This window comes from Thamnophis sirtalis, unplaced genomic scaffold (assembly GCF_051295495.1).
Source record: "Thamnophis sirtalis isolate CommonGarterSnake01/CBP01778 unplaced genomic scaffold, rThaSir2_p1.2 scaffold_13, whole genome shotgun sequence".
NCBI classification, from domain to species: Eukaryota; Metazoa; Chordata; class Lepidosauria; order Squamata; family Natricidae; genus Thamnophis; species Thamnophis sirtalis.
In genome coordinates, this window is record NW_028261393.1 from 38,240,272 (window position 1) to 38,260,268 (window position 19,997).

Here is a 19,997-nt window from a genome sequence, read left to right on the forward strand (position 1 = left end):
TGAAAAACAGACAGTTTTTTGCAAAAATGGGATGAGGGGGCAGGGCTTCGGGAGGCCAAAAATGGCTGTATTTGGTGTATAAGTTGCACCAACATTTCCATTTCTTATACTCTAAAAAATACAGTAAGTCCCAAGTGAGATGGGAAGAATCGCCAGCCAAAATCCGGCCGGCCAGCCTCTCACTGGCGCTGCCTCTAGGGGAGACAGGAATGCTTGCTCCAGCCTGTCCTCCCACTGACCCAAAGGGATGGAGGCCGCTGCAAGTCTCACTCAGGGAGGCGGGTCACCCCCCCCCCTTTCTATCCTGGCCATGCAGGGACCTCTTCTGCAGAAGAGATTTGAGCCTGAAACCAAACGTCCCCACTGGATGCTGGCTCCTTCCAATAGATCTCTATCTTTCCTAAGGGAAGGAGACATTCAAATGGCACATAAAATGTTTAATTTGTCTGTGGTTCTTTTACCGGTTGGTGACCCTTTCATTGACTGAACTTGCAATGTCTCTGAAGCTCTTCCTGAAACGTACCTCCATTTCCTCTCTTGGCATTGTTACAGCTGAACCTGCCTTCAAGTTATTCATTCTTCTTTATGAAGGGACCTATAATTTACTAATGACTTTAATCGCTGCTAACCCCCACCACCACCACCAGAGTAGAGACTTGGCCCTGACCTTCCCACTCTCTCCTTCATCTTCATCCCTTCCTTTTTTTAACTAGGGAGGGAAATCTATCATTTTTCTTTTTTAACTCCTCTGGCAGTATTTCTGTTTTTGTTGCCTGCCCAACTGTCAGCGGCCTTTCATCATTTTTACTAGCTTTCCCCTCGGTCCCAGAAATCTAACACTGGCCCCCTTTCCTGCAAGCCTGAGCAGCTGTGATTGCTAGCTGCAATTTTTCACATTTATATACTTGTCCAATCAACCATCAGCTATTTTCCAGCTATTTAATCTTTACCAAACTCTCCTCTCCCGAACTGTTTTTGTTCCCTCTCTGTGGCTTGTGTTTCTACTTCTCTTGCCCCAGATTGTAAATCTCCATATTCAACCTAAAAAAAAAAACCACCTCCAAGCCCTGTGGATTTATTTTCATTTGGCAAATTGTTCTGGTTGTACTGGCAAGTAACGGGGATAGTTCCCAATTGCAGCTCAATCTCTGAAATGAGTGGAAAGTTGGAAGGTCTGGATTTATATATTTCAGATTTTCCATCAGCTTCTGCAAAATTCAAAGCTAATCAATACATTTCTGCAAACACGAATCCTCACTCTTTTGTGCAAATCCTAATTCTCCCGGGGAAGCATTGAAAGGTTGAATATGGGCAGGGAGGCGGGATGGCAGAGTAGCAGATCTCTCCCTTCCCTCCCTCCCACTCTCTGCAAGTTAAATCATGATGTGGTCGGGTAACGAAACATCTGCAGGAAGCAACCAAGGGCTCCGCAGTTCAACCCCTGAGCTCTGCCTATTCTCTTCTCTTGAAACTGGTTCCTCTCCACAAGTTTGTGAGCTTGTTCAAGGGGCAAAATGTGTCCTGCAGATGTTACATCCAACTTCAAACATTGAGGCATTAGACTGCACCTCTTTCTAGTAACGCCCGCCATCGAACAATGGTGGAAAGGAAGCTCTTAAAGGGCCCGATCCTGTCAATGCCTCAAAAACCATCCCAGATGTTGCCAGATGATGTGGACCAAAACATCTGGAGCGCCTCAGCTTGTATGGCCCCCAGTGGCACACGGATAGCCACAACTGGAACCAGAATTTTCATTTGTATGCAAGGATATAGTTAAGTGAGTCATGCCCAATTTTATGACTGTTTGCCATGGTTGTTAAGCAAATTGCTATGAATCATGCAGTCATTAAGTGAATCGGGCTTTTCCCATTAATTGACCGTTGTCTTACCTGAACGGTCCTTCTATGGGTGCTGCGAAGGGAATCCAATCATGGGTTAACTTAGCCTTCTAGCCTTGAGACTGAGTATGCAAATATCAAAGTTACGCCTCCTCTGACTGGACTTCCGTTTCCTCCCCAGTTCTTATTACGAAGTCCACCGAAGAAGCATCATGTCAATCCTCAAACAAGCCGCAAGTCATCCGGCACTACGGAGTCAAGTCCAGTCAGTAACAAGTCAGAGAGTCACAGTCAAATGGAGCCCTGACCAGCCGAAGCTGCGGGCGGGTTTGGATTCCCTTCGCAGCACCCATAGAAGGACCGTTCAGGTAAGACAACGGTCATTCTCCTGTGTGCTGCTCCGGGAATCCAATCATGGGATATATCAAAGCAATGAACTCCCAGGGCGGGAGCTAGGCTGGTCAGGCTCCTCCGCAGACGGAAGGACCCTTTGCAACACTCTCCGCCCAAAGGACGCCTCGGCCGAGGCGAAGACATCAATCTTGTAGTGGCGAATAAAAGGCGAGGGGGATGCCCAAGTGGCCGCCCTGCAAATCTCTTCCACAGACGCTTGCGTCGCCCAGGCCGCTGTGGTGGCCGCACTCCTGGTGGAATGAGGAGTGATTCGCCTTGGAACCGGTCTGGAGTGGGTGTCATACGCCAACGCAATGCAAGCTTTCAACCATCGGCCGATGGTGTGGGAGGACACCTTCTGTCCCATTGAAGATGGCTGGAAGGAGACGAACAGGGCCTCCGATCTTCGGAACGACGCCGTGCGCTTCACATAGCGACGAAGAGCCCTGCGCACATCCAGATGGTGCCACTGACGTTCCCGCGGATGAGACGGGTGAGGACAAAAGTCCGGCAGGACAAGTTCTTGAGTTCTGTGAAACAACGAGTTTATCTTTGGAAGAAAGGTCGGATCCAAACGAAGCACTACCTTGTTCGGGTGGAAGATGCAAAGATCTGCACGAACCGAAAGGGCTGCTAGCTCCGACACCCTCCTGGCCGATGTTATGGCCACCAGGAAAGCCGTCTTGAGTGTCAGCAAGCGGAGGCTGATGGAATGTAGAGGCTCAAAGGGGGCAGCTGTAAGGGCCCTGAGAACCAAGGTCAAATCCCACGTGGGATAACGATGTACCGTCGGCGGTCGTAAGTTGGAAGCACCCTTAAGGAAGGTTCGAACTCGCAAGTGCTGGGATAAGGAGCGGCCTTGGCCACCCCCGACCACCGTTGACAAGGCTGTGACCTGCCGGCGAAGTGTGTTTGGTGCCAACCCCTTGTTGAGGCCGGACTGCAAGAAATCCAGAACCTGGGGCACCGAGGCCTTGATGGGATCGACCCCGGTGCGTCGGCACCAGCGGCAGAAGGCCTGCCAGGTAGCTTCGTAAATACGGGTAGTCGACGGGCGACGGGCCGCTTGAATTGTAGAGATGACTTCGTCTGAATAGTGGAGGGCCGCTAGCATCTCCCGCTCACGTGCCACACGGCTAACTGCAACAGCTGAGGGTCCGGGTGCCGGAGAGCCCCTTGGTGGAGCTGAATCTTGTCGTCCGGGATCCTCCAAGGACGCGAAACGGACAGATGGACGAGGTCTGCGTACCAGGGACGTCTGGGCCACATTGGAGCGACCAGCAGCACTTCCGCCTGTTCTGTCAAGATCTTCTGAATGACCGACGGAAGGATCGGGAGAGGAGGAAAGGCATAGAGAAGGCCGGCCGGCCAACGGCTGCGTAGAGCGTCTACCCCCTCCGCCCCCGGAGCCTGGTATCGGGAGTAAAACCGGGGAAGTTGTGCGTTGTGCGGGTGAGCGAACAGATCCACCTCGGGCAGGCCGAAGCGGCGAGAGAGCTCCTGGAAGAGAATGGGGTGGAGCTGCCACTCCCCCTGATCCACAGTCGCTCTGCTCAGCCAGTCCGCCTGAGTGTTGGCTTCGCCCGAGATGTGCTCCGCCCGAATCGATGAGAGCCTGGGCTCCGCCCAATGGAACAACCTTTCCGCTTCCAGCATCAGAGCTCTGGACTGCGTTCCCCCTTGGCGGTTGATGTGAGCCTTGGAGGCCACATTGTCGGTCAGGATTAACACATGGTGATGAGATACAATGTCCCGAAATTCCAGGAGAGCCAGACGGATGGCCCGCAACTCCAGCCAGTTTATGCTGTTCGCCAGCTCCTGATCCGACCATCGACCTTGGGCCACCTTGTCCAGGGCATGGGCCCCCCATCCGAATAAGCTGGCGTCCGTTGTAACTTGAACTCGGTCCGGCTCCTTGAATGGACATCCCCTGAGGAGCCTGGACGACATCCACCAATGCAGGGACCGCCTGGCCTTGCCCGGGAGCTGCACCTTGATGTGGGAATGACTGGTATGCGCTCTTTGGAAGGGCAGCAGGAACCACTGGAGGGGACGCGCATGGAACCTGGCCCAGGGCACCACGCTGATGCAGGAGATCATCTTCCCTAGCAGTTTGGAAAGCGACAGCAGCGGTACTCGCCGATGGGATAGCGCATGATGCGCTAGGCGGTATATGCTCTGCCTCCTTTCCGGGGACAGGAAAACCTCGCACGACATCGAGTTGATGGTGGTTCCCAGATGAAGGAGGGACGTGGTTGGGCGCAGGTGGCTCTTGGGCAGATTGAGGACAAAGCCATGGTCCCGCAATGCGTCCATCGTGACCTGTAGGTCTCGGAGGGCCTGATCTCGAGAGGACGACAGCACCAACACGTCGTCCAAATAACAATTGATGCGTATTGGAATTGAGCGAAGGGAGGCTGCCAATACTGCCAGAAGCTTGGTGAACGTGCGCGGGGCCGAGGAAAGGCCGAATGGCAAGGCCCGGTATTGATAATGACGGCCGTTGAAGTGAAACCGCAGGAACTTCCGATGTGCCGGATGAATGGGCACATGGAGGTACGCTTCTTTGATGTCTATGGAAGTCATCATGTCGCCTTGGCGGATGGAAGCCAATATGCTCTTCAGAGAGTGCATTTTGAATTTTTGGTATTTGATATACTGATTGAGCTGTTTCAAATCTAGGATTGCCCTCCATCCCCCGGAGTTCTTTGGTACTAGGAACAAGATGGAATAAAACCCTAGGCCTCCCTGCCCTTTGGGAACTTGTTCTATGGCCCTGATGGTGAGAAGATGAGATATCTCGGTGTCCATAAGGCGCCGCTTTGACGGGCACCTGGGCACAGGGCACCTGATGAACCTCCTCGGGGGGATGGATAGAAATTCTAGCGTGAGACCCAAACTCACTACTTGAAGGGCCCAGGCGTCTGACGTGAGCTCCGCCCACCGGTGGGCGAAGGCCAAGAGACGTCCTCCTATGGGCCCTACCTCCTGCGAGTCAGCGGTATCTGCGAAAGGATCGGTTGCCCGCTCCTCGGAATGACCGTCTACTCTGCGCCTGACTCTGCTGGCGCCCCCTGTCTCTGGCCCCGGCTCGGTCCTGGCCACGGTCCTGTGCCTGGGAGAACCCCCTGGTATAGTTGGGGACATAGGGGGCAGAGGTAAACCCCGAGTCCCCAGACCGAAAGGGCTGCCGTCTACCATAAGGCTGTGGCCTTCTGGCCACACGGGCACTTGTGGAGGGAAGCACCCTACGCCTGTCCCGAGTCTCAATGAGAATTGGATCCAGCACTGAACCAAACAAGGCCCCGCCCTTAAAGGGCGTGGATGCTAGACGCCACTTGGATTTGATATCAGCTTGCCAGTGGCGGAGCCAGAGCAAACGGCGAGAAGCCACATTGGAAGCCACGGCTCGGGAAGCAAACTTTGCCGCGCTAAGGGTGGCATCAGCAGAAAACTCTAGGGCCGCTATCAGTTTGGTGACATCCTGATGGAGGCGCAGTTCCTCCGGATCCAGCCTTTCCTGTAGCTGTCTCAGCCAAACTAAAGAAGTCCTATTAAAGAAGGAAGCTGCAGTGGCTGATCGCAAGGCCCACGCTGCTGCCTGATGAGTCTTGCGAAGGACCGATTCGGCCTTGCGGTCCTCGGCCTTCAATCCTTCCGAAATTTCAGAAGGAATTAACGCCGGTGAAGCAAGAGCAGCTATGGGAGCATCCACTGTGGGAAACTGCAGGAGGGCCTCCAACTCTGGGGAAGATGTGAAAAGCTTCCTATCACCAGACCCAGGGGGCTTAACCGCGGTCGGCTCATCCCACTGCTTTTGGATCAAATCAAGAAAAAGCTTGGGAGATGGGATAAAATCCTGCAGAGCCACCTGCTCAGCAAAGAGCCGCTCGGTGGCATCCAGGCCCACAGCAGCACTTTCTGCAGAAATTGCCTCCCCCATGTGGGTGGTAGTCTTGGCCTTATATAGCAGGGATTTGAAAAGAGTGTGCCTGAAAAAGCCCAGGGGGCGGAGGCTGGTCCACAGGAAGGCCCTCGTCACCAGAGAGTTCCCTATCCTGGATTTCACCTTCCTCCACTAAAGGAGACTGTGCGCTAAACACAGAGTGTAAAGGGGAAGGAGGATCAGTTTGCAGAATGGAAGAATCCCCTTGTACTGCTTGGGGAGCCAGGCCTGAGTAGGCCAGAGTAGGCCTGGAGACCTGGGATCTACGTGCTAATTCCGCATCCACCCCTCTGGAAATAGCCTCTGAGATCATGCTGTAGAATTCAGCAGAAAGGCCCAAATCCTGGCCCTCCAGAGGCCTGAGGCCTGCAGCTGTGGGGGTGAACGTGGCAGAGGGCCCAGCGCGTGGAGGTGAACGAAGAGAAGCCCCACTAGCCTCCGAAATAATTGGGGGAGAACGAGGCCCGAAAGCCCCTACCTCAGGAATAGGGCCCTGGGGAAGCTGAATATCAGGAGACCAACCCTGCTCAACAACCCTCACCGGAGACACAGGCTGCTGAACCAAAACCGGAGGGGAAGAAATGGGAGCCCCAGATGCCTTGGGGGGAACTTTGGCCTTGTCCTTGCGCTTGTGCGACTTATCCCGAACAGTAGATGAGGCTCGAGGCCTACTAGTAGAGGCCCTGGTCGCGGCCCTGTTGGGCCCAGGGCTGGCCCCTCCCTCGCCAGGGGAGCGGGGCTCAGAAACTGGCCGGACAGTACCTTGCAATTGATCAGCCATGATATGAATTTGAAAGAGCTCAATCAGCGAGACAAAGGAATGCAATTGAAAGCACTTCGCCAAGAACGCCACGTGGAAGCAGAGACCAAGAGAAGCGACCTCCTCCCTGAGTCAGCAAACTCGAGTGAGGGAAAAGGGAGGGGCGGAAGCAGTGCGCAGACTCAAGCGCGCGAACAAAATCTGCCTTCTCATCCCAGGCGTTAGAGCGCATGCGTGAAAAGCGCTTCCAAATAAGGTCACCGGCTTCAAAGGCGCGAAATTCAAAGGAACCGCAGGGGAAATTCCCAAACAGCCGATCCGTGTAATCCTCCGGCAGCCGCTCCAGCGAGGGCACAAAGGAGGGAGGCGGGGAGGGGGGGAGACCCGCTCCGACAAGCCAAAGCCTCGGATCTGACCGCGCCCGCGGGCGGGTGCTATCCGGCAGGGGTGGCAGCGCTGGGAGACTCAGCTTCCTTGCGCGCTGATGATAAGGGAGGGCAGGCGGAGAACGCCCCACTCCAGCTGCAGCGATCCGATATCGCTTTAAGGAAAATAGCGAGGGAGGAATCTGCTGACAGCAATCTGCCGCTTTACCTCCAATCCAATAAGAAATCCACAGTGAAAAACCAAGTAATTTCATCCTTAACCCTGAAATATTAGCAATTAATCAAGAGAGCGTTGAAAATAAGTCTCGTAGGCTTGACTGAGTAATAAGGACTGGGGAGGAAACGGAAGTCCAGTCAGAGGAGGCGTAACTTTGATATTTGCATACTCAGTCTCAAGGCTAGAAGGCTAAGTTAACCCATGATTGGATTCCCGGAGCAGCACACAGGAGAATGTGCTGATCGCAAGTTGGCTGGGAAGGTGGCAGGTGGCGACCCCGGTGAAGGAAATAAATAATAAGTTACTCTTTTATAAAAGTGTTTAATGTATCAATAAGCTATGAAGTGCTTCCTGTTGCAACTTAACCACCACATGTGCTCAGTAAAACAGTAGGTGATGACTTGCTAAAAACTAACTTCCTTTGAAAACAGAAACATACACCCGAGGCAAGGCCACCATTTGGTGAGATAGGAACATCCGCCAAACATCCGCCTTTGACTTGTTTCTGTATTGTGAGAATTAAATTAATTGGATCTTACATCTCCCACACAGGGACCCTACCACCCTCATAAACACAAAAGCCAATTGTCAGGCGCCTAGATTTTAAGGCTGCTGCAACGGTCAAATGTGTGAGGACCAGTCATGAGTCACTTTCTTCAGGGCCATTGCAACTTCAAACGGTCACTAAACAAATGATTGGGTTGAGAAGTGCCTATTTGCAGTAAAACACCACCAGGTTTGTCCTTCCTTCCCCTTCCTCCCTCCCCCGAGTCCAGTTTTCTATGATCTGGAAAGCAGCATGCAAATAAAAGCCATTCTACTATAACTATTATGTTAATTTAATTCCCATGAAAAAGATGATCAGAGATTAATCAGCAAACTAAAAGAGAGAGAAAGCAGTGAAATGCTGAGGCAGCGTTCAGAATGAAAAGTGGCGGTTGGGTTTCCTCAGTTCAGTGGTGGGTTCCAGGCGGTATGGGTGTACCAGCAGTAGCCGGGAACAGTGACCACCGTACCACTACGGTAGCTCTTTTATCTGCCTGCCCAAGTTCCAGACCTGCTTTTAAGGCAACTGGCCAATGGCGCAAGCGTGCACAGTGTGTGGTGCCTGTGCAACCTCCAACAAGCAGCTGAGTGTCGCAGGGGCGGTGGAGTGCGCAGGGGCGTGCAACACACATGCACGGCCAGGATGCCAGGGCCCCATGCAGAGTGTACCAGTAGTGACGGGGAGAGGAACCCACCACTGCCTCAGTTCCTCTCCTCTCTGGCCATTCCTTTCGGGCAGCTTCTGATCAAGACCTGTTTCTTACCAAAGAAGGCATTCAAGAGCTTCTGGACTTGGATATTGCTCCCAACGGTGCGATAGATCCCTTCCGTGGCAATTCCTGAACGGGAAGAAAAAAACAAGAAACCACCCAAATAATTCATCCAAGAAAAACAAAGATCTTTATTGGGATTTGAGGAAGCTCACTAGTGCCACCATATGCCATCATTAAGGGGGGAAAACATTTTTCAAAAGGCATTTTGTAACAAACTCTGGAATAATAATTTAAAACGGAAAAGAATCCAGGAACCGCAGGCCTCTTTAAAATGATTTATTAGAACGCAGTAATTCTGAAAGAAGAAAAAAAGGCTTCGGGCTAAATTGCCTGCAGACGTGCCATGCGAGCTCAGGCAGGTAGGACAGCCGTGCGGAGAAGCTAAAGTAAGGACTGTCCCACTCCAAGAAATTGCACATCTGAGGAAAAATGGTCCCCAGCACTTCCAAAGTGGCTTGCAGCATCTCCTACCTTGCAGACATTTACCACCTAAAGTAATTAGACATTGTCCCAAAACTTAAGAGCCACGAACCCTGCGAGAATCCTTCATAAAGTCCATCCTTTGTGGCCAATGACCCTCATCCACATGGGGGTCTCAGCATGCATGCAGTCTTCCATGTTCAACCATGAGATGCTGTGTGGCTGCACCAAACACAATCTATGCTGCCTTCTAATTGAATGTCCCCAGATTATTCTAGCCAAAGAATTTACAAGAATACTCAAAGAAAACAATGACAACATCTACAGAAACTGATACTGCTGAAGTTCTTGCCTTCATTTTGTTCTCTTGTTGGCCACTTGTTTAAGTTTTCTGCCAGAAACACTCTACTGTCTGGGATTTTGAGTGTTGTCTGAAGAATGGAGCTGAACAAAACCCATTTATTTCTGTGGCACTTTTATGATGCGGCTTCTTAAAGCCAGAAACAAGAGACGCACCCATTCCTTCTGCTCTCTTTTTATTGTTTCATTCTGGAATATTAGCCATCCTGAATTTTCCTCTGAGCAATTCAGAAGTATATTCAATTCCCTTCCCAGTTCTTTTGAAATTGTATAAAATGTCACCCTTATAAAGTTTTCCGCTCTTATTTACAGCAGGTATCAAATATTTGCTTTATTTTAATGCTTCTAAAATTGCATGTCATCTTTTCAACTGATGTTTACAAGGGATAACAAACATTTGTCTCTCCACTAATTGCAACTTGCTGTTGACAGGCTGGCTTAATTCAGGGATTTGAGAATGAAGTTGAGACTACTTTAGGGCGTAACTTGCAAACTCTGCAACACTGTCCTAGAACCAAAGAATTCTTCAGATCCCACCCACTCAAATTAGAGGAATTGTCTTTGGAAGCACAAAATTATTCCTTCAGACCACTACCTCCCTCCCTATTGAGTCAGTCATCTGCGCCTCCATAACTGTCTGGTTTGGCTCTGCAACCCAACAAGACAGACGCAGACTTCAGAGAAGAATCAGAACTGCGGAAAAGACAATGACTGCCAACCTGCCTTCCATTGAGGACCTGCACACTGCACAAATCAAAAAGAGAGCCGTGAAAATATTTATAGACCCCCTCGCATCCTGGACGTAAACTGTTTCAACTCCTACTCTCAAAACGATGCTATAGGGCACTGCACTCCAAGACAACTAGATACAAGAACAGTTTTTTCCTCAATGCCATCACTCTGCTAAACAAATAATTCCCTCACCACTGTCAAACTATTCACTAAGTCTGCATTACTATTACTATTAGTCTTCTCATCATTCCTATTACCCATCTCCTCCCACTTATGACTGCAGGACTGTAACAGTTTTGCTTGTATCCTTATGATTTATATTGATGTTGATTGTTTCCTGATTGCTTATTTGTACTTCTATGACTCTCATATAAATGTTGTACCTTATGATTCTGGACAAATGTATCTTGTCTTTTTATGTCCACTGACAGCATCTGCACCACAGACAAATTCCTGGTGTGTCCAGTCACACTTGGCCCATAAAGAATTCTATTCTATATTCCATTCCATTCCATTCTCTATTCTATTCTATTTCTTATTCTATTCCATATTCTACTGTATTCTAATTTCATTCCTATTCCTATTCCTATTCTATTCTGGGCTCCCTCACTGGCTTTTCTGAAAATATACCCTGCTCACCCAAAGCCTCCATCAGAATAACCTGAGGAAAGGAGGACAGGAGAAGGTTGGATGTCTTTCTAACCTTTTGCCAGAACCTCCACAGGTTGTTTGGGGGGGGTGTGTCTCAGAAAAGCGAGCTGATTGACCTTAAACAGCGTTTCTCAACTCCGGCAACTTTAAAAGGTCGTTTAGACTATTTCCCCTCCCCTAACTTTGACAACTTTGCTGGACATCTGGGAGAATTCTGGGAGTTGAAATCCAGAGATCTTAAAAGTTGTCCAGGTTGTGGGGGGGAGAGAGAGAAAGACCCAAACAGCTTTTTAAAGCTGGGGGCAGAAGGGAATCTCTCTTTTGCGTCCCCTGGGGGAAAGGTGCAACGGCAAGAGACAAATTGAAGATGCTCCATCCTGTAGGGTCTGCGATTCCAGGCCACCACTGCTCAGGCAGACATGCCTCCCCCATCGCTGAACTCCAGTGTCTTGCTCTAGTTTAATAAAATGTGCCTTGTGCAATCCTTACCATTTGTCTCTACTGCATTGATGCATTTCCGGACAAATCTGAAGCCAATCTCGTTCAGTTCCACTGTTGCAAAACAAAAACAAAAGGCAGAGAAAATTATCCCTCGGCAACCTCCAGAAAAGCAAGTAAGAGCATGTTTATTTTGCTCCCCCTGAAGACGCGATGCTGCTTTTATGCAGCCAGCATCTGCTTGCACATGCAGGCAAGGAAGAAACAGGGGAATTCCTTCCAACTGAGGGTGAATTATGGAACAGCTCTGATATCCAATGAGGCAGGAGCTCTGAATAAGGTCAGGTCAAGAAGCAAGAAGAGGCCTCGGGTTTAATCCTGTCCTTCTACAGGTATGGCCAGGCGCAAATCTGTGGGGAAAAAACTCCTGCCAGTCAGAGCGAGCAATGTAAAACATGCTGGGCTAAGAACCTGACTTATTCTAAGTCCTGGTGGTTATGCTAGGAGAAAGCAGGTGATTCCAGATCCCATGAGACAAAATGACTGTTAGGAACTTTTTTGTGCAGCGGCAGCCAAAAAAGCCAATTCAATCCTAAATTGCATTAACAGAGGGATACAATCAAGATCAAGGGAGGTACTAATACCACTCTATAAAGCCTTAGTAAGACCACACCTAGAGTACTGCATCCAGTTTTGGTCACCACACTATAAAAAAGATGTTGAGACTTTAAAAACAGTGCAGAGGAGAGCAGGCAGGATGATTAGGGGACTGGAGACTAAAACATATGAAGAACGGTTGTAGGAACTGGGCAGGGCTAGTCTAGTGAAGAGAAGGACCAGGGGAGACAGGAGAGCAGTCTTCCAATATTTGAGGGGCTGCCACAGAGAGGAGGGGGTCAAGCTATTTTCCAAAGCACCTGAATGCCAGACAAGGAATAATGGATGGTAACTGACCAAGGAGAGATTCAACCTAGAAATAAGGAGGAACATTCTGACAGTGAGAACAATCAACCCATGGAATAGAAGTTGCCTTCAGAAGTTGTGGGAGCTTCATCACTTGAGACTTTCAAGACCCTAGATTTAATCCTGCTGTTCTCCAGGTATGGCCAGGCCTAAATATGTGGCATGTTAAAAAACTGCTGCTAGTCTGAGCAAGCAATGTAAAGCATGCTGGGCTCAGAACCATTATAAGTCCTGGTGGTTATGCAAGGAGAAAGCAGGTGATTCCAGATCCCATGAGACAAAATGACTTTTAGGGACTTCAAAGAAATGAAGTCCCTAAATGAACCAAATTCAGTACAGCGGTCAGGGAAGTCTTCCCTATATATTAGATTTAAGGTACAGCTGTTTTATATCAGGCTTTTATGGTATAGAAATGGTATGCCCACAGGGGTCAAACTCCAATTCCTTTAAGTCCTTAAAGATGTGGCCTGGGGAGGAGGTGGGCAGAAGACTGGCGAACAAGTAGGGAGGGGTCAGGCAGAACTATGAGAATTCAGAAAAATTATTTTTCCCCATAAAACCCCATCCTTACTGAAGTGAGTTTGGACTCAATATGCTAATTAGAATATTCCTAAGCAGATATTAATGATGTTGAATGGCAGGGTTAACAGATTGGGACTGAAACCCTCTACAGCAGTGGTTCCCAACGTGTGGACCAAGCCCCACAGGGGGGGGGGGGGCAATTTGATTTTTAATGGGGACAAGTTGAAGCTTATTTAAACCAAGTTAATGGCCTTTTAGGCTTCTTCCGCGTGAGTAGAGTTCACTTTTGGAGTAAAGTAAGAATTATATGTCACCGGTGGTGGGGAGGCATCAGGATTTTGAAGATGCTTAGGTGGGGCATGGCCAAAAAAAGGTTGGGAACCACTGCCCTACAGCAAGGAGGCTGAGATATCTGGCTTGGCTGGGATGCACTGAGTGATGAGGAATCGACTTGGGCCGCATATAAAAATATATAAAGGAGTCAATGCATATAAATCACAGGTAGGACACACCTATTCCAGAGGGCAGCAAAAGTCCTCTAGTGGCTTTGTGCCCTCTCCTGGCTATCTAGATTTTTCCAGCCCTCATCTGGTGGCTGTAATGAACATTTCTAATTACCCGTATTTTTCAGACTATAAAACGCACCAGAGTTTAAGGCGCACCAAGATTTTGAAGAAGTAAATTTTAAAAAAAGGTTTTGCACTCTGCAGGCCTTCCAAACCCTCTGCATGCCTCATTTTGTGCAAAAAAACCAGGGTGTGCAGAGGTTTTGGGAGGCTTGTAGAGTGCTCCTGAGGGCTGGGAGGAGGGAAAATGAGCAAAAAAACAGCCTGTTTTTCACTCAATTTTGCCCTCCTCGGACACCAGGAGTACTTTGCAGGCCTCCCAAACCCTCTGCATGTCCATTTTTGCGTGGGGGGGGGAGAATATTTCAGGTGGCCAAAAAGGCTGTATTCAGTATATAAGACACAGTCAGATTTTCACCCCCTTTTTTGAGAGAAAAAGATGAGTCTTATACTCCAAAAAATATGGTAACTATTCCTTAATTTTTTTTTTTTTAAAAAAAAACACATTTTTAAGCTTAATTCATTCAAGGTACGGATCCTGCAGGAAGAAAGGAGGTGGGCACACCCATGCTGCACTCTTACTACCTCCTTGCATTTTACTACTGCAAGTCACATGGGTGGAGAAAAGGGAAACGGCTTCCTGGGATGGAGCAAGGCTGGATTTGAAACTTCAAGTTGAAAAGAGCAACTGGTGCCCTTCCTCTTTTCTAAGGCTACCCCGCAGCCAAGTAATGACTGACGTTTTCAAAAACATCAGCAAGTCTTAACAGAGGAACTGGGCCGCTACTGATCAAAAAGCTACTAAGCTGCTGAAGAAAACCCCAAGGTATTTGTAGCTACAACTTGATGGTGCAAGACAGAGGTCTTCAAACTTGGCAACTTTTAAGACTGGTGGACTTCAACTCCCAGAATAGCTGGCTGGAGAATTCTGGAAATTAAAGTCCACCAATCTTAAAGTTGCCAAGTTTGAAGACCCCTGGTGCAAGACAATGTTACCCTTTCAGAAAACAAAGACTGTGAATTGCCTGCAGTTGGATAGACTCTGGAAGCCTACCTCTGTTTTCCCCAAAATAAGACCTCCCAGGATAATAAGCCCAATCAGGGTTTTGAGCATATGTGCTAAAATAAGCCCTCCCCCAAAAATAAGCCCTCCCCGAAAATATTGCAACACAGCAGCAGCCATGAGGTGACCACTTCAAAAACAATAAGACCTCCCCGAAAATAAGGCCAAGTGCTTATTTCAGGGGTCAAAAGAAAATAAGACCCTGACTTATTTTCGGGGAAACACAGTATTCAAAAAGTTGACACTGAAGTCAGAGCAATATTGAAGAACATTAAAGGAAGACTCTTTCCAAGACAAAATGCAAATTTTTTTTAAAAGGAGTTTCATTGACTTGAATTTTTTTAATTTCCTGACCCTAGCAACGTCGCTGATTTCTATTTTAAAGCCTGATGACAAAACCTGGGCATGCCACCAGCAGAGGGCAGCAAGGGGCTCTCTTTGAAACAGCAACTCCCTTTGGCATCCCCAATGCTGGGAAAAGTCACATACTCACTTTCTTCCTGCTTGGTGATGGGACTGTGGTAGATCTAAACAGCAAAGGGGAGGGAGGGTGAGGGGAGGGATCAATTAAAAGCAGGACAGGACAAAGGAATTGGAGGGGAGAGAGACAAAGAAACAGAGAAAACGTCATTGGAAAATAAGCACTTGGGTTAGTTTTCATCTTCGCAGTCTTTGCCAAGCTGCACATTATAGTGGAAGACTTTAAACGCTTAAGATAGAAAACAGGCACCCTGGATTTGTGTGTGTGTGTGTGTGTGTGTGTGTTTTGTTGGTTTATTTTTGTTTCTAACTTGCTAAAAACAATATTGGGAAGGGCCTGTTTCTAATATGAATCGACACAGCTCTGTCTTCCAAATTTTAGCTGTCTAGCCAAGTGTGGAGGGACATCCTACTGCCGTGATGGAGAACCTATGCCACGGGTGCCACAGGTGGCATGCAGAGCCCTCTTTGTGGGCATGCGCACCGTCACCAGCTGCTCTTCTGGTTTCCAGGCAGCCAGCTGGTCTTCGCGGGCGCCAGAGCACCAGAAAAAGGCTCAAAAAACAAGCCAAAAATGGCCAGGAAAACGGCCCCAAAATGGTAAAAAAAACAGGCATGCATGTGCCGACCAGCTGGTTTCTGGTGCTCCAGCATGTGCACATGCATGCATATACATGTGCATGCCGGTTTGGGCACTTGGTGCTGAAAAGGTTCTTCATCACTGTCCTACTGCTACCAGTCAATGCTATGGCTCCCTCTTGAGGACATCCACCATTTCATGTCTTCTATTCCATTCCTCCTTCTGCAGCCTTCTCCATGCGGCTGCTCCAACCTCCCCTGCCCAGGCACCCCACCAGGGCACCCCCAGACGAAGCGCCATCGCTCCCCAAATCAGTGCTTGCTTCTGGCAACAGCAACTCAGGTGGGCAGCTCCACACAGAAGCAGAGGCTTCTTCTCCTGCCCTGCAAGTGGGCCTTCTCCTCCCCACCATCCCTGGCAGCATCTACCATCCTCTGTTCAACAGCAGGATGAGATACGCCGAGGGACACACACACACACACACAGGCCCACACCCAGCCTTCGCCTACTCCAAAACATCTGGAGGACATAAAACTGCAACAGGGAAAAATAATTGATGGGTGGATGATGAATAAGGTATAAATAAGATATAAACCCTCATTAAAGAGACGTGGTGGCTCAGTGGTTAGAATGCAGCACTGCAGGCTACTTCTGCTGACTGCCAGCAGTTCAAATCTCACCAGGCTCAAGGTTGACTCAGCCTTCCATCCTTCCGAGGTGGGTAAAATGAGGACCCAAATTGTTGGGGGCAAATAGACTGATTCTGTAAACCACTTAGAGGGCTACAAAAGCACTGTGAAGCGGTATATAAGTCTAAGTGCTATTACTATTGCTAGTAAAACCCACCTACAGCAACTCATGAAGAATCTAACAACCAACAAACAGAACTAATTTTCAGGGCCCCTCCCATAAGCAATGGGGGGGGGAGTTTAAAGGTCAGCCTGTGGCCCTACTACCAGGTTTGCAGCACGCTTTGGACAGGTTATTCTCCGGGGGTGCCAGAGAAATTCCCCAGGTGCTTTGCTGGCCTGCTCTTTCTTTCCCTTTCAGTTTTCCACCTATTCAGCCCCCCCCCCATGTCCCCCGCCCTCCAGACCTGCTGCTTTCCAAGTGTCAGAAACAGAAGATCCGACCGAAGGAGGAGATGGTCCCTCTCGTTTCCGAGAACGCTCTGCTGTAGCTGCCATATGTAGAATTCACCACACCTGAGAAGCGACTGCAAACCAGCCAGGGTCTCCTCTTAAATGGGAGGTGCAGATGATGGACATGATGAACAAAAATGAAGATGCTTCCAAGTTTCAGTTTATTTATTAATTATGAATTTTAGCCCAGTTTCCATCAATAGCCCAAAACAAAGCAATATAATAAAACCAAATGTCTAAAGTCACCAAGTTCCCGCAAACACAACCAGAAGAGTGAATTTCTCAGCAAACCCAGCCACCAGGAGGGGTGGAGGGGCTTAAGGTGATGTAGAACCCCCTCCAGCGCCAACAGCATTTGCAGCAACACACCTCAAGGGGTTTCTTGGGGTAAATGGGGTCTGCGTAGGGGGCAAACATGCTCTGTCCCCCTCTGGCTGAAACTCCAAACAATTATTATTATTATCCTGGTTGAGGTTCCTTTGATTTCTTCCCTGCACCTCCGATCACAGCGCTAATGGCCAGGCAAGCCAGGTAAAGAGGGGTGGGGAAACTGCGGCTATCTGGGGAGGAGCAGGAGACGAGGGGTAGCTATACTGTGATGCTGGGCATTCAAAGGGCCACTCAGACCTGGCAAGCTGAATAGTTGAGCCCGAGAAGCGACAGGGAAGAGAAATGGGGCTTCGGTTTATTTTTCTAATGCTCCCAACAGGCTCAGCTGGAAGTCATGCTACCCTTTCCTCTAGGGGCCTAAAGCGATGCCCGGAATTTGATATAATACTGTAATAAGGTAAAGGTTCCCCTCGTACATATGTGCTAGTCGTTCCCGACTCTAGGGGGCAGTGCTCATCTCAGTTTCAAAGCCGAAGAGTCATCTGAAGATGTTTCCATGGTTATGCGGCCAGCATGACTCAATGCTGAAGGTGCACGGAACACCGTTACCTTCCCATCAAAGGTGGTCCCTATTTTTCTACTTGCATTTTTTACATGCTTTCGAACTGCTAGGTTGGCAGAAGCTGCGACAAGTAACAGGAGCTCACTCTGTTATGAAGCACTAGGGATTCAAACTGCTAAACTGCCAACCTTTCTGATCGACAAGCTCAGCATCTTAGCCACTGAGCCACCACATCCCTAATACCATAATACAAAGACTAAAAAAATAAAATGTGGAAAATTTCCAGGGCATTAATTTCTTAAAAGGTCTCAACAACTCAACTGCTCTGCCAGGTGCTCTGTTGATAACAACAACCTTAAGTGATGTCCAGTTACATTCAGAAGGACTTCACTGAATGACACCGATGCCTCCAGACTGAAAATTAATCCCAAGGCAGCCTTTTAACTATGCCAAGGCATACTTTTTATTAAAATAAAATCAGCTCAAACCCTTTTTGTGGAGTTTGCCAATCCAAAACCACTCTTGGAAAATCCCATTCATGGGATGGGATGGAAAATGACCAGCCGATGCTCTGCTTCAGCCAGGGGCAGCCCTCCAGAGGTGGTATTCAGCAGGTTCTGACCAGCTCTGGAGAACCGTTAGAGGACATTTTGAGTAGTTCAGACAACCAGTAAATGCCACCTTTGACTGGGCCTGCCCCCATCTATTCTCTGCCTCCTGAGCCCCAGCTGATTGGGAGGAAATAGGGATTTTGCAGTATCCTTCCCCTGGAGTGGGGAGGGAATGGGGATTTTGCAGTATCCTTCCCGTGGAGTGGGGAGGGGAATGGGGATTTTGCTGTAACCTTCTCCTGGAGTGGGGAGGGAATGGGGATTTTGCAGTAACCTTCCCCTGGAGTGTGGGGGGAATGGGGATTTCGCAGTATCCTTCCCTGGAGTGGGGAGGGAATGGGGATTTCGCAGTATCCTTCCCCTGGAGTGTGGGAAGGATGGGGATTTTGCAGTAACCTTCCCCTGGAGTGGGGAGGAAATGGGGATTTTGCAGTAACCCTCCCCTGGAGTGTGGGGGGGGGGATTTTGCAGTATTCTTCCCCTGGAGTGGGGAGGAAATGTGGATTTTGCAGTATCCTTCTCCTGCCATGCCCACCAAGCCACGCCCAGAGAACTGGTATGTAGTAAAACATTTTGAGTGCCACCACTGCAGCCCTCCATACCTACCGGCTCCTTCCCATCCATGGCCTCCATCCAGAGCCGTCGGTTAGCTTCCGAGGGAGCTTGTAAGGTGATGGGTCCAGACCTGCATAAAATTCAGCAGGGGGGGGGGGCACAAGAAAGAAAAATTAACAGCCAATTCCAATGTAGCTTTTATTTTTTTTGTTACAACTCCCAAAACAAAACTGAAAAATATGAGGAAGGGCTCACGCTGAGAAAAGGAGTCAGGCTTCTCTCCGGAACGACTCCTCAGTATATTAACGCTTCAAAGTTTAGCAATTGGAGGTAAGGCCATATTTTTTGGAGTATAAGATGCACTGGAGTGTAAGACTTATCTTAGTTTTGGGGAAGGAAAATAGGGGAAAAAATCTGCCTACCAGGTATTCATCTGGCTAGCCTCCTTTGTCAGCTTCAGCACATAGGTTTGTTAGTTTTGAATGTGTCTACAACCAATGTTCCCTCTAATTTTTTTTCAGTGTGTGTGGAAAAGTATAGTGTTTGAATGGCACATTTTCAAGCCCGAGCACCTGAATTTTTTTCACAGATGTTTCACAGAGCAATTGATTTATAGGATCCGAATTGGAATTGAGAAAAATGGTTTTGTGTGTGCGTGAGTGTGTGTGTGCGTGTGTGTGTTTGAGTGGGCGAGGGATCCGCTAAGGGAAAGGTAGAATTATTGCAAAATTAGAAAAGGTAAATTATTGCAAAAATGATCAGTCGAAGATAAGTATGGGGACAGGTTGGGCGGTAGAGAGAAAGTGATAAAGGAGTGGGAGAGAGGAAGAGAGAAAAAGAGAGAAGAGAGACAGAAAGAGACAGAAAAGGAGAGAGAAAGTGACAGAAGAGTGGGAAAGAAGGAGAAAGAGAGACAAAGTGAAAGAGGGTGAGAGAAACAGAAAGAGACAAAGAGGAGAGAGAAGGGAGGAGAGAGAGACAGAAGAATGGAAAAGAAGAAGAGAGAAAGAGAAGAGAGACAAAGAGAAAGAGGATGAGAGAGACAGAAAAAGACAAAGAGGAGAGAGAAGGGAGGAGAGAGAAAGTGAAGGAAGAATGGAAAAGAAGGAGAAAGAGAAGAGAGACAATGAGAAAGAGGATGAGAGAGACAGAGAGAGAAGAGA

General features: G+C 48.7%; 1 protein-coding gene across 2 annotated transcripts in view; it reads right to left on the minus strand.

Annotated features, from left to right (window-relative positions):
• Positions 1–19,997, minus strand: part of OPHN1 (oligophrenin 1) — a 151,637-nt gene that overhangs the window by 57,791 nt on the left and 73,849 nt on the right. For both annotated transcript variants that reach the window (XM_087727628.1, XM_087727627.1), the window contains exons 11-14: positions 18,886–18,964; positions 15,068–15,101; positions 11,512–11,574; positions 8,851–8,925 (exon numbers count right to left, since the gene is read on the minus strand). In XM_087727628.1, the coding sequence (XP_087583754.1) occupies positions 8,851–8,925; positions 11,512–11,574; positions 15,068–15,101; positions 18,886–18,964 (251 nt within the window). The remainder of the gene's footprint in view (positions 1–8,850; positions 8,926–11,511; positions 11,575–15,067; positions 15,102–18,885; positions 18,965–19,997) is intronic.